Source organism: Dermacentor andersoni, chromosome 7, assembly GCF_023375885.2.
Source record: "Dermacentor andersoni chromosome 7, qqDerAnde1_hic_scaffold, whole genome shotgun sequence".
In the NCBI taxonomy this organism is placed as follows: Eukaryota; Metazoa; Arthropoda; class Arachnida; order Ixodida; family Ixodidae; genus Dermacentor; species Dermacentor andersoni.
In genome coordinates this window covers 127,978,775-127,991,188 of record NC_092820.1, presented here as the reverse complement: position 1 = coordinate 127,991,188, position 12,414 = coordinate 127,978,775, and the positions used below count along the sequence as shown (strand labels likewise).

General features: G+C 47.7%; 1 protein-coding gene across 1 annotated transcript in view; it reads right to left on the bottom strand.

Moving 5' to 3' along the window:
* Positions 1-3,040: 3,040 nt before the first annotated feature.
* The window catches only part of LOC126534538 (uncharacterized), a 46,106-nt gene continuing 36,732 nt past the window's right edge, over positions 3,041-12,414 (bottom strand). The window contains exon 11 of the mRNA XM_055072442.2: positions 3,041-4,135. Coding sequence (XP_054928417.1) covers positions 3,887-4,135 — 249 coding nt within the window. The 3' untranslated portion in view covers positions 3,041-3,886. The remainder of the gene's footprint in view (positions 4,136-12,414) is intronic.

Sequence of the window (12,414 nt, the reverse complement as noted above, 5' to 3'; positions counted from 1 at the left end):
CACGCAGAAGTTTGTGCAATCTTTTTTGTGTGTGTGTGTGCATCCCACCATTTCGTGGCATTTGTGTATCGATATACACTAAGATCATTTGAATACAGGGTCAATAACTGCGTCAAGCATTGCCGCCCTCAAGGCATGAGCACACTGCGAAACACAGCAACTTCATCGAAGGTTATGGAAGTATTTCAAGAGTTGTTAGCAAAGCTATGCGATTCTGCAATTGTTAACAATTTTAAACTTCTAGCTTTGCCTCCAAGAAGTGTCAATATTCAATAAATTACGTTAGGAAGAATGGTAAACTTTGCGGGTTGCTACGGGTTCATATTCTGAGGGTAGCGCTGTAACTGACACGGTACACAAGAATGACACAAGTTCACCACCAAGGCGCTGACATTTTATTTATTTATTTTATTTATTTATTCATTTATCTATTTATTATGTTAGTTAGTTAGTTAGTTAGTTAGTTAGTTAGTTAGTTAGTTAGTTAGTTAGTTAGTTAGTTAGTTAGTTAGTTAGTTAGTTAGTTAGTTAGTTAGTTAGTTAGTTAGTTTTGCGGTAAACGCTAGCAGCGTACTGTCAAGATTGTACGTCCCGGCCGCAATTTGACGAAGCGCAGGTACTGTTTCACCACCGAGAACAGAAAGCGAGAGAAATCGTGGAACCTTTCTATATAATAAAATGGCAGTCTAAATATCAGCCTAAATATCTGAGCCACACATCAATAAACCTTTTGGATTGTGAATTAGCTTTATTAGATATTTGACGATGACGACAACATGCGACGTTTTTTTTTTCGTTCCTTTTTTCTTTTGCTTTTCGTTTCGCGGATATGGCAGTGCACGCTAGACTAACCGCGTTTGTTCTTCTTTTTTCTTTTCTTGTTGCTCTTTTAGTTTTATTCCCTTTATAGTGCCAGTTCAAAGTCTGCGGTTTGTCAGTCGTATTGTGGCGTTCTTGTGTTCCGTATCAGTTATGGCGTTACCCTAGATACCTTCAAGAAACAAAGACCAGGGCTTGCAAAGCTTTTCCTTCCTAAGTTCTGTTTGCCATTCGCAGGTTGCCTTCGCAAATACTGTTTGTGATGGTCGCCAGAGGCCTTGCCCTACGATAAGTTGTAGGCGAAACAATGCTTAGATAGCAATTTTACGGACACTCCAGATGAATTTTCGCTATCGCCGTCGCTGTGATGCTCCGTATAAAACGGAAATGTGATAAGAACGAGTGAGCCGCATGCTGCGGTTGCGAGCGCAAGCGTGCGAGTGTGCCCCGAGAAGGATGGTGGTTTGCTGCGTGCCGTCGTCCCACACACCCAACGTTGGAGGTCACGTGATCTGCCGCGCGCAAGGTGTACGGCCGCGAAATGTACACCGCCAGGCGCGGATGAAAAAAAAGGGAAGAGACGCGAGAAGAACTAGCCCGCTGTTTACTCTCACCGCAGCTACGGCCTCGTCGTTCAGCGTCTGTGTCGGCTTCGGCAGGCCGTGGGTTCAAAACCACGTGGCAGCCGGTTGCCCACCGGTTATCCAAATAGGCATCGGTGTTCCCCGGCCCGACACTATGCTTTATTTAGGGGTCACTCATCCTGGGAAAGAAGCCCGCGACATGCCAATACCGTCGAACCGTGTGGGTACAACTAAACTCTGAAAAGGCAGGCTGTGGCGGTCCTCGTCACCAACTTCCCCAATAGGTAAGTGGCGTTTCCAAGCATCTGTAGCTCCCTTTGTTGCCCAGCATCTGAACTGGAGCGTGGGTGTACCTGTTTCGCCGGTTGGCGCACGGTAGAGGTGGATGCTCGACTATTTTACCGATGCTGGGGTGGGAGAAGGGGCGCCCAGGGACCCTCTTAAATCTCTGTCGGGCCCCCTTTCGAGCTACATATGCGAACGCATCATAAGCAACCTAGGGCCAGGTCGTGGTACATCGCACCCATTAGAAAGAACCCGTGGGCTTCCGGCGACACCAGGATTCGAACCCTGTGCATCCTGCATACGGGGCGGACGCTCTACAAAAAAAAAAAAAGAAAGAAAGCCAGTGTGTCACGCGTTTTTCTCCGTACTATGCGGTGCCCATTTCGAGCAGTACACTACGAAATTAGTTGTCAACCAACCAGCCTGCAAAAAAGTACTTCTTCAGCGAGTCTGCTCTTCTAGCCCGCCGCTGGCTGCGCATGGCTCTACGCGCGGCTGAGCGCATACGCGGCCCGTGCGTCGTAATCCTGCGGCAGGCTACGCCACGTGCTCTCTGCAGTCGGCACTCCTAATCACGACAGGGTTGTTACAGCGAGTGATCACGGCCGCCGGGTGAGATCGGTTCATGTTTATATGCGCTCTTGTTTGGTGGGTGCCTTTGTCTAGCCAGCCATGCGGGCTAGAGGAGCACATTCGCTGAAGGAGTGCTTCTTTTCAGACTGGTTGGTTCGTACTGAATTTGCAGTGTGCTGCGGCGAAATGTGCACCGCAAGGTACGGGGGAAAAAGAGAAAAACACCTTTTTCTCCTTTATATATATATATATATATATATATATATATATATATATATATATAGTGTCCGCCTCGTATGCGGGATGCACCAGGTTTGAATCCTGGGGGCGCCGGAAGCCCGCCGTTTTTTTCCTAATTGGTAAAGAGGTACCATGACCTGGCGCTAGGTTGTTTTATCATGGTTTCATATATATATCGAAAGGGAGCCCTGCAGAGATTTACGAGGCTCTCTGGGCGCCCCTTCTATCACCACAGCATTGGTGAAATAGTCGAGCATCCAGCTCTACTGCGGGAGGCTTGTTTGGTTAGCAAGGCAATGTTCACTGCAATTTCTACGACCGATAGTATTGCGAACTTTACTTCATTTTTTTTTTTTATTTTCTGACATCTTGCTATCGTTTTTAATGCTTCGCCTTTCGGGCAAAACTGCGACTCTTTGCGAATGCGGTTCCATTGTCCTACTCCAAATCATATGTTCTCACGGCCTGCGAGCATTCCAAAGTGTAGGCGCAGGTATGCAGATAGAGAAATCGGGACGTTTACTTAAAGGAAACAAAGTACCACTTGGACATAATTCATTCCTGGTGTTTTACATTCCAAAAACTGCGACATGATAATGAGGCGCACTGTAGGGGAGGACTCTGGATTAATTTCGACCGCTTGGGGTTCATTTACGTGCCCCCAATGCACGGTTTATGGGTGTTTTTACATTCCGTCCCCATCGAAATACATAACTCAGCGTCGTCCCCCCCCTACCCCCTCTGCCCTTTCTATCGCGCGGGCTCTCCATCCTAGGATTTTCCGATGGCATTCGACGAGAAACGTAACGCCCCAATAGATAAAGACATCTATTATTTATTCAGTGATCGCTTACTAGACTTCTACATTTTAATGCGCTACGTAGTTTAGTTTTAGTCAGGTTTAGTTTCAGAACTTTCATTAGAACACAGGCACTGACAAATTTACATCTTTCTACAAACCGATAACAACCTCCATAAAACTCTTGCATTGTGCTTCAAAGCTGTAAACAACTTTAACCACTCGGGATGCTAACCGGCACGAATAATCTAAAGAAAGGTTTGAACGCTTTCACCATGCCGTCCTCGCTTATATAAAACGGGAGCTTGCGTTCTCTTGCCCAATGCTGAACGATCGAAGGATAGCTGGTATAGGCCAGCCGCAGTGCTCTAGCCAACAAAAGGCGAAAACAGCTATCAGAGGCACTCACGGGACATTGAAGTAATATCTGTGCATCCAGTTTGCCTCCACTCCCCAAGCATGCCAGCAGGATGGCAGTGGGGATGGCATGGTTCCTCTGCACCCTACCCTCCCCCCCCCCCCCCCCGCGCACTTCCACGTCCACTTCCATGTCCACATCAGCGCACTTCAAGAAGCGCCGAAGAGTTCAGGTTGCGCCACCGGTACTTGAGGACTTGACGGAGTCTACGATCCAGGCGTTGTAGTTGTTGACCTTGGTGTAGAAACCATACCGGCCGGGGACACCGCACTTGCCCTGGTGGGACCAGCTGACGATTCCCACGAGGTACCAGACGCCCTGCAGCTCCGCCACGAAGGGGCCCCCGCTGTCGCCTTCGCATGTGTCCATCACCACAGGCTGGTCGTCGTAACCGGCGCAGAACATGTTGTCCGTGATCTGCGGGCGTACGATCCGCTTAGTGATTATCGGGCTATATAAGTCAACTGCACGACAACGGCCTATCTCGGCAATCGCCAGCTACACCCTTGCTCTCTAGCTGACGGTGTCCTCTTACCTTTTCCCCTGGAAATAATGGTGCCAGTCAGCTAAATTTCAGTCAGTATAGTTATACGTAAAACAATTACTATACTGGCCACCAAATTTGTTCTCTTGAGAGGAAACAAATATATTCTCTTCTCCCTAGAAAAATCCTTAACTGCTTGATGTATTTTTCTTGGCACAGCGATTTTGATTACCTCACAGAAAAACCGAATGTCTTAGTCATTCAAAGCATCATAGTAAGCCTATAAATAGAAACCAAGCACCTTGATATTATTGTGTGCTAACTTCTAGTGCAAAGATTGCGGTAGATTTGTGCGATCTTGCACAATGGCAACTCAATTTTCAAAGAAGCTGTTTCTTTTGAGCAGTTGCAATAAGAATTTCTATTGTGCGTAATAAATCACATACTGTAAATGTTGCCTGTATAGGACTAGTTAGTTTGAAACCTTGGCCACGTGGTAACTATTCTGGGCACTTGTTAAGGAATTCTTGAAACGACAGTAATTCATCTTCAGAAGTTTTACTTCGCAACCACATTGGCCATGGAAGCCCTCCCCCATTTGCGCATTTGTAATAAATATCATCTCCGTTGCGCTCACACTTTATTCTCCCAGAGAAATTAGGCAAATTCTGGGTCATTCGTAAAACACAATGATAATGCCCGGAACACTTGCATAACTAATTAATTGCAAAGGCAGCAATCAAACCACCCACTTTAACTTCGCCGACACATTGCCCGCAACCTGCCCGTAAGTTTAGGTAAATATAAACAAGTGCCTTGTTTACTTCGCCAAGGATGCCGGGGACAGCAGCTGCGAACCTGGCATAACCCATAAGAAGGAGAAAGAACGACGGTTCATAATTACTTTCAACGCTTCTTAATTAGACGAGGAACACCGAGGAAAGTTTCGCCACACAATGCACATAACATGACCCCCAATTATACGAAATATAAACTTAATGTAACACACCTCGGGACACTAGCAAACAAAGCTGAAAACAGCTGTTGTATGACACTTTCCAACACTGCATTAAGATTATTTTTTCCGTTATAAGGGCTGTCGTTGATCCACACGCATTTAAAACGAGACAGATTTGCCGTACCGCTCCTGCCCACCCAGCTTTTCTAAGTTTTGCCAAGAAAACAAACGAAATTCCGCACCGCTCGTAAGACGAACTGATAACGCGCTGTCAGCCCACCCTCTTTGAACTTTTCCTACACATCACCCATAACCTGGTATTTACATTCACAAAACATTAGCTAGGTACCTCGTTTAGTTCGCGGAGGACACCTGGAGGTCATATACTGCATGAAAAGACAAAACGAAAAACGAAAATTCAATATTTATTTGCGACCCCCTAATTAAACAAAAAAGGTTAAAGATATTGCTGTAACGATGGCCCCCGTTCTATTGAATATAATGTTTCCGTAACGCATAATTATCTCGTAACATTGGGAAACGTATGCGACAACTGTCGCGTGATATTTTCTAAAACTTGATCACGGATTTTTTTTTTTTTTTTTTGCGGAAGCTGTATTTCATCTAAAGGCATTTAACTTCTCACACGAGTTTGACACAGTAGTCAGTCCCATTTCGATAAATTTGATTTGGTAGCATTTGTAGTTATACCACGGCAGCGTGCTCCATTAGGCGCCGCTCATAAAATACACTCGGAGCGTTTACGAGCATTTGCATACGTAATTTATTCCAAAGGCCGCAATTAAACAACATACTTCGAACTTCGCCGACGCATTATTCCTGAAGTGCGCCTATTTTCTCAAAATGTAAACAACGTGTCATGTTTAGTTCACCGAGGACGTCGGAGAAACCGAGTACAAACGCCTTATGGCGCGTGAACAAAGGAAGAAAAAAAGCGAGGGTTCAGTAATTATTGACAACACTTCTAATCAGGTGGCGAACGTGATGGTTTCGCCACAGATCGTTCTTTCCATATCCGCCGAACACATGAAATTGGTCTCTTGTTGAATTGTTCTAGGACTCTGAGAAGCATTAGGGATAACGGCAGTATGTGTGACGCTCTGGAATGCTTGAATGAGTAACTTTCTGCAAAGGCTTCAACTAACTTACGCAGAATAAGCGTTCATGGTCCATCACTCGCATCAGGCTTCCTATTTTAACGAATTATAAACACTGTGCTTCGCATAGTTCGTCGAGAGGATTGGGGAAAAGCAACTACATGACTCGCATAACGCTTAAAAATTGGAAGACGAGTATTCAGTAATTATTACGAAAGCACGCAATTACCTACACACTTCAAGCTTTGCGTGCTCGCCACCCATAGATTGGCGCCCATTTCCGGTAAATATAATACTTCTGCTGTTCATGGTAGTCCCAGAAAATTGGGTAACTTTCTGAGCATTTCATATGACATCTCTAAACGGGCCACAAACGACGGTTTAGCAATTTTCATTTAGCCCAGAATTCACAAACACACTTCCAATTTTGTTTGCCTATGGCTCTAACATTTCCCATGTTTTCTTAAAATACAAAGTTCATGAGCGATATGGTGGCTTGAGGAAACAATGAAAACTGCACACCATACGTTTTTAACGCTCCCAGCACCACTGTAAAATTGTCAAAATGAAGCGTTCCTTTCCGAGCTTCTTGCGTGTTGCGTGACTGACACAAAGGCTGACACAAAACTTTTTTTGACGTTTACTTGGGTCACTGCACGTATCACATCGCACCTACATAGTGACATTCACGTAATGCGATTTTTCTTGCAGTCGACGTCATAGAGTTTCTCACTACATTACCTAAAGGAAAATCTGGAGCTGCTATGACTTCGGATTGGCGTCGTTCTCGGAGAGACAGAACTCCTTGAAGACGCGCTTGGCAAGCACCGTTCCGTCTGTCACAATGATTCATTTTCTGCTAAAACAGCACTTGAAAAGCTGTTTTGGTTTTATTATTACACAAAAAAAATGTTTTGTTTAACTATGAGAACTTGTTATTGCGTGTACGATCATATGTTACGTAAAAAGTATCAGCGGGCCGCTAAAGTTGGAGGACAGACGACAATGTCTGCGCTCATTTTGAAACAGGTTTGTCGTCTGGACTTTCTTTTCTTCGCTTGGTCATGCATTGTAGGTGAGTAAAGATGTAATATGCGTGAATGGAAACATTTTATGAAGATTTTGCTTCGAGAACGCGTTATTTGTGTAGCCATATCCACGTTCTAGACGAAGCCTCGTACAACACCAGCCAACACGAGCCTCGGAGACACATATACCGTCATTCCCATGACGGCACGGTGCCCCCTTAAGAAACTCCCATAGACGGTGACGCCAGGTTTCCCTCTAGGTGTTATAGTGAGAAACTCTATGGTCGACGTTAAGCTTCTTTCTTTTTCGGCTCTTAAAGAACGCGTTCTTCCAAATATGACCTTCAACATCGCATTTGTGCTCGGTAGCGACTTTGAATAGCAAAAATTGAGCTAAGAGGCTTTCGCTGCCACCGAAGCTGTTCAAGAAGACTGCTCTGATTTTCTCGTTAATCATGCAATGACCAAGTATTTTCCCGAAGACTACAAACGTTACCAGAGTACCTGTTGTGGCTGTGAGCGATAACATGTAGGCTTGCGCATGCATTACTTGGCTCCAATGGCAGTTGCGCAGCTGAAGAATCTCGTCTACTACAGCGCTAGCTACGTTTCGTGGTGCTTCCGCAACATCGCAGAACGATCTCGGCAGTCAAATAGAGCAATGTACCCCAGGATGCGGAAACTACGGGTGATAGTATGGGGTCATCTTGAAGAACAGTTGTTCAAACTCGGTGAAGCCGAGTTTCTTCGCCGCTGGTCTACGCGGTACGTAACCGTCTCCCGAGGCAAATTCTTTCTACAGCCAGAATAACGCTCAATTCTGTTGCCTGAGTTGAGACTGTATCTGTATGTGCCCCGGGTACCTTTCATAAATTCGAGGCTGACAATAATGTTTTTGCGTGGACGCTGTAACGAGTTTTGTTGTTGTTGTCGTTGTTGTTGTTGTTCTGTGTGGCAAAGCCAGTGTCAAGCAGACAACATTAATTATTTCATTTGCTAATCTGTTTTGCTTGCATCAAGTATAATGTATTACATGTGCTGTACCTTATATTGTATTTTTCGTTCATACCACAGTTGTAAGCGTGCCTACGGGTGAATAAATTTCCTTGTCAGCAGGCACATCAGCGCTATGTGCAAATCTGTGATGACGACGCCACCTGCCGTCTAGCACCTTTACAACAAACATCTCTAGAACGGATTGACCTCGACCACATCCTGTGCTCCTTAGAAACCCCTGGCGCCGCAGGCACAGCAGCGCGATGTTGAAACCGTAAGCATGCGTCTCTCTTGACGACGCCAACTACAGTCTAGCATCTCTACAACAAACCTCTCTAAGGGAATGACCTGTATAACGAAGGAATAACTCTGTCGTACGCTGTGATGTGTGTGGTGCGCGACACGGTTGGAGAGGACAAGAAGCAGACGACAAGTAATGCGCGCGCCGAGGCGAATTCCGTGCTGGATGGAAAACGACAACGCCGAGGAGAGTCCCTCATGAGAACGCGCGGAGCAAGAAAAGAAACAAAAAGAGAAAAAGCCAATCCAATCACAAGAGACCATGGAGCTTCAAGCAGCCTATGAGCAAACGACGAATCGGCCAGAGCGGGAGAAAAAGCGAGGCGCTCTGGCAGAAGGGGGAGTCGCAGGGAGAGTTCCAGGCAGCGACGCCAGGAGAAGGTCGGCCACCGGACCATGAGTTGAAGACAGGCCGTCGGGTTCCAGACCGGAGCCAACAGTATGTCACCCGACCGGGGCCTCCTGCCAACACGTTCCTGTGCGTCACCACTCTACCCGATCGTGAACTGCTGCCCGAGGCCGGCGGGCTTCTGCGCCCGTGGGCAGAACGAGAGCAGTCGGGCTACGGGCCCGAGTTCTACTCCCAGCTGCCTGTCCAGAACGCAGCCGCCATTTGCTCGTGCCGCCAAGCTGCCTGCCTTCTCTCTCCAAGCCAGAGCTGTCGCCCTCTGGTCGCCCGATCAACGGTCCAACACCCCGACCTTTGGTGAGACCGGCGGCACTTCTCTCGTCATCTTGTCGCCGCTTCTAAGCGTCGAGACTATTATGCGCCCTCGCAGTCGTGGTCAGCCCGGACTCGCGTACTGTTAACACCATCCTAGCCCTAAGTGCGTTTCTTGCCATGATGTCTCTTTGAGTGTTTATGTTTTATCATCTTTCTAGTTCTATTAAAGCTTTTGTGTGTTTTTGAAACAAACGACTTTGTCCTCAATTGGGTTTTCGGAGGCTCCGCCTCAGAGAGCCGTCTGAACCTTTAAACAAAAGAACCTGCATCACAAATTGGCGTCCGCGACAGGACAAAGCCGTTCGTTTGGATTTTTTTTTTTTTATTATTCTAAGGGCTCGGAACCATGGCTAGCACGCGAGACCTGTTAGCTTTGGCTGAACGCATGGGGATGGAAGGAGCGGAGTTAAAGGCATGGTTAGTCGAGCAGGAGGCGCGGAAGCAAGAAGAGCGGGCAGCGGAACCCTAGGCTAGAAAGGAGGCGCTTGCATTTCAACAGAGGAATTCACAGTTACGGCTAAAAGTAGCAGAAGCTGAGGGCGATCGTGGAGAAACAAGTCAACGACAGTTAGAATTGGAGGAGCGAACGCTCCAGTTGCGCCTTCAAATGAAGGACTTAGTCACCGTGGCCCTGCGGTTAGGTTTGCATGGGGAAGACTTGGACAAGTGGGTTCAAGAGCGATAGTCGATGATATGCGAGAAAGCTCAGAAGGAGGGCGAGAAGCGAGTGGCTGAACAGGCGGCTGAGAAAGCACGTCTGGAAGAAGAGCTTCGCAAGGTACGCCTTCGCATCAAATGCCTAGATTCATCACTCACGGATGCTTGCTCCGAAGGGACCAGTTCCATGGTTGGGGATGCAATACAGCAGTGCAAATGTGACCTGAAAGCTCCCTCCGACATAGCGTCAAACCTTGGCGAGCAGAAAGTGTCTCATGAAAAGATAACTTGTAATGATGCCATCGTAATCAAAGATCCTTTTTTTTGAAAAAATATGTTTGCTCCCGAAGCAAGGAGCATATTGTCGCCGCGTCTCAACCAGTGTTGTTGAGCCCAGCGTATGCGATGACCTGTTCGTAAATAGTTCCGAACTACCATGCATAAGCCTGGTTGAGAAAGCTAAAGTTGGGGCTGGGCACCTCCAGGAGGCTACAGGTGGTGCGTAGGAGGATTTGCGCCATGGTCGGGATGGACCTGAAGATGTCAGGGCTTCCGGAGAGCCGTGTTTGGTTTGCATAAAAAGTGTTGCGGTGCCTTTGCTGCGTTCCTCGAGTCCGCTGGAGGCGAATGCTTCTAACAATGCGCAGATGTATAGTTCGGTTGATGTGGGAACGGGTCACTTAAGTGAACCGTAATGCTTCACTTATGCTTTTATCGGACTGTTGACCTCGGACATGGTGACCTTTGACCTGATTGTATTTCTTCAAATAGAGTGCGTTGTGATAGCCTGTCGCGCACTTGGCGGCAACTTTTTTTTTTTCCTGGAGAAACCTGCATCAGAATTTGTGATGCAGGTTCTTTTGCTTAAAGGTTCAGACCGTTCTCTGAGGCGGAGCCTCCGAGAAGCCAATTGAGGTCAAAGCCGTTTGTTTCAAAAAGAAAAACACAAACTTTTAATATAACTAGAACGAGGATAAAACATAAAATAAACGCTCAAAGAGACATCACGGCAAGAAACGCACTTAGGGCTAGGATGGTGTTAACAGTACGCGAGTCCGGGCTGACCACGACTGCAAGGACGCATGATAGCCTCGACGTGTAGAAGCGATGACGAGAGAAGTGGCGCCGGTCTCACCAAAGGTCGGACTGTTGAACCGTTGACCGGGCGACCAGAGCGTGGCAGCTCTGGCTTGGAGAGGGAAAGCAGGGGTCTTGGCGGCACGAGCAGATGGCGGCGACGTTCTGGCCAGGCAGCTGGGCGTAGAACTCGGGCCCGTAGCCCGACTGCTCTCGTCCTTCCCACGGGCGCAGAAGCTCGCCAGCCCTGAGCAGCAGTTCATAATCGGGTAGAGTGGCGACGCACAGGAACGGGTTGGCAGGAGGCCCCGGTCGGGTGATGTCCTAGTGGCTCGGGCCTGGGGCCTGATGACCTGTCTTTCATTTCCTGGTCCGGTGGCCAACCTTCTCCTGGCGTTGTTTCCATGGAACTCTCCCTGCGTCTCCCCCTTCTGCCAGCGCGCCTCGCTTTTCCTCCCGCTCTGGCCGATTCGTCGTTTGGCCGATTCGTCTTGAAGCTCCGTGGTCTCTCCTGATTGGAATGGCTTTTCCTCTTTTTGTTTCTTTGTCTTGCGCGGCGCGTTCACGTGCGTGACGCTCTTCGGCGTTGTCGTTTTCCATCCAGCATGGAATTTGCCTCGGCGCGCGCACTTCTTGTCGCCAGCTTCTTGTTCTCTCCAACCGTTTCGCGCACTACACACATCATATACGCATGCGTCTCTCATGACGACGCCAACTACAGTCTAGCACCTCCACAATGAACGTCTCCACAACGGAATGACCTGTATAACGAAGGAATAACTCTGTTCATGTTCTTATGTGAGCTGTGCGCTGCACGACCTTTACAAGGAAGTCACCTGTATAACGAAGGATTCCGGAGGCCCCAAGCTCTCCGTTTTAAAGGCGTTCAAGTATATCACACTTCTTTGACATGACTGCCACGTATACGTCACGTCCCACATAGCACGAGCTGGAGCACTTGTGTGAGCTCTAGCTTCCATTCGGCCACTAGAATCAATGGCTTTCTTCCTTGCGTCATGCGCGGGAGCGTGTCACGTTGCCGCATTCTCGCCTCGTGACACCTAACGCTTTGGGACGCTTTGTTAAATTGCTACACCACCTTCGGGGCCGGCTCCTATTTTCGTCATCGCCTCATAGCAAGCCACTGCGAGACGTTGTACCGCCTTCGGGTCCGGCCCACGGTGTACCATTTCATTCTTGAGTAAAAAAATGCACCGGTGATTACGGTACTCCCTAATGCAAAATCTATACGTGTTTTCATTTCGCGATATATTGGCTGGCATGGTCCATGTCTCGTGCGGCAAATTGCAAATGAAGCGAAGTGTAGCGAAGTGTAGCGCGACTACCTCGCTAA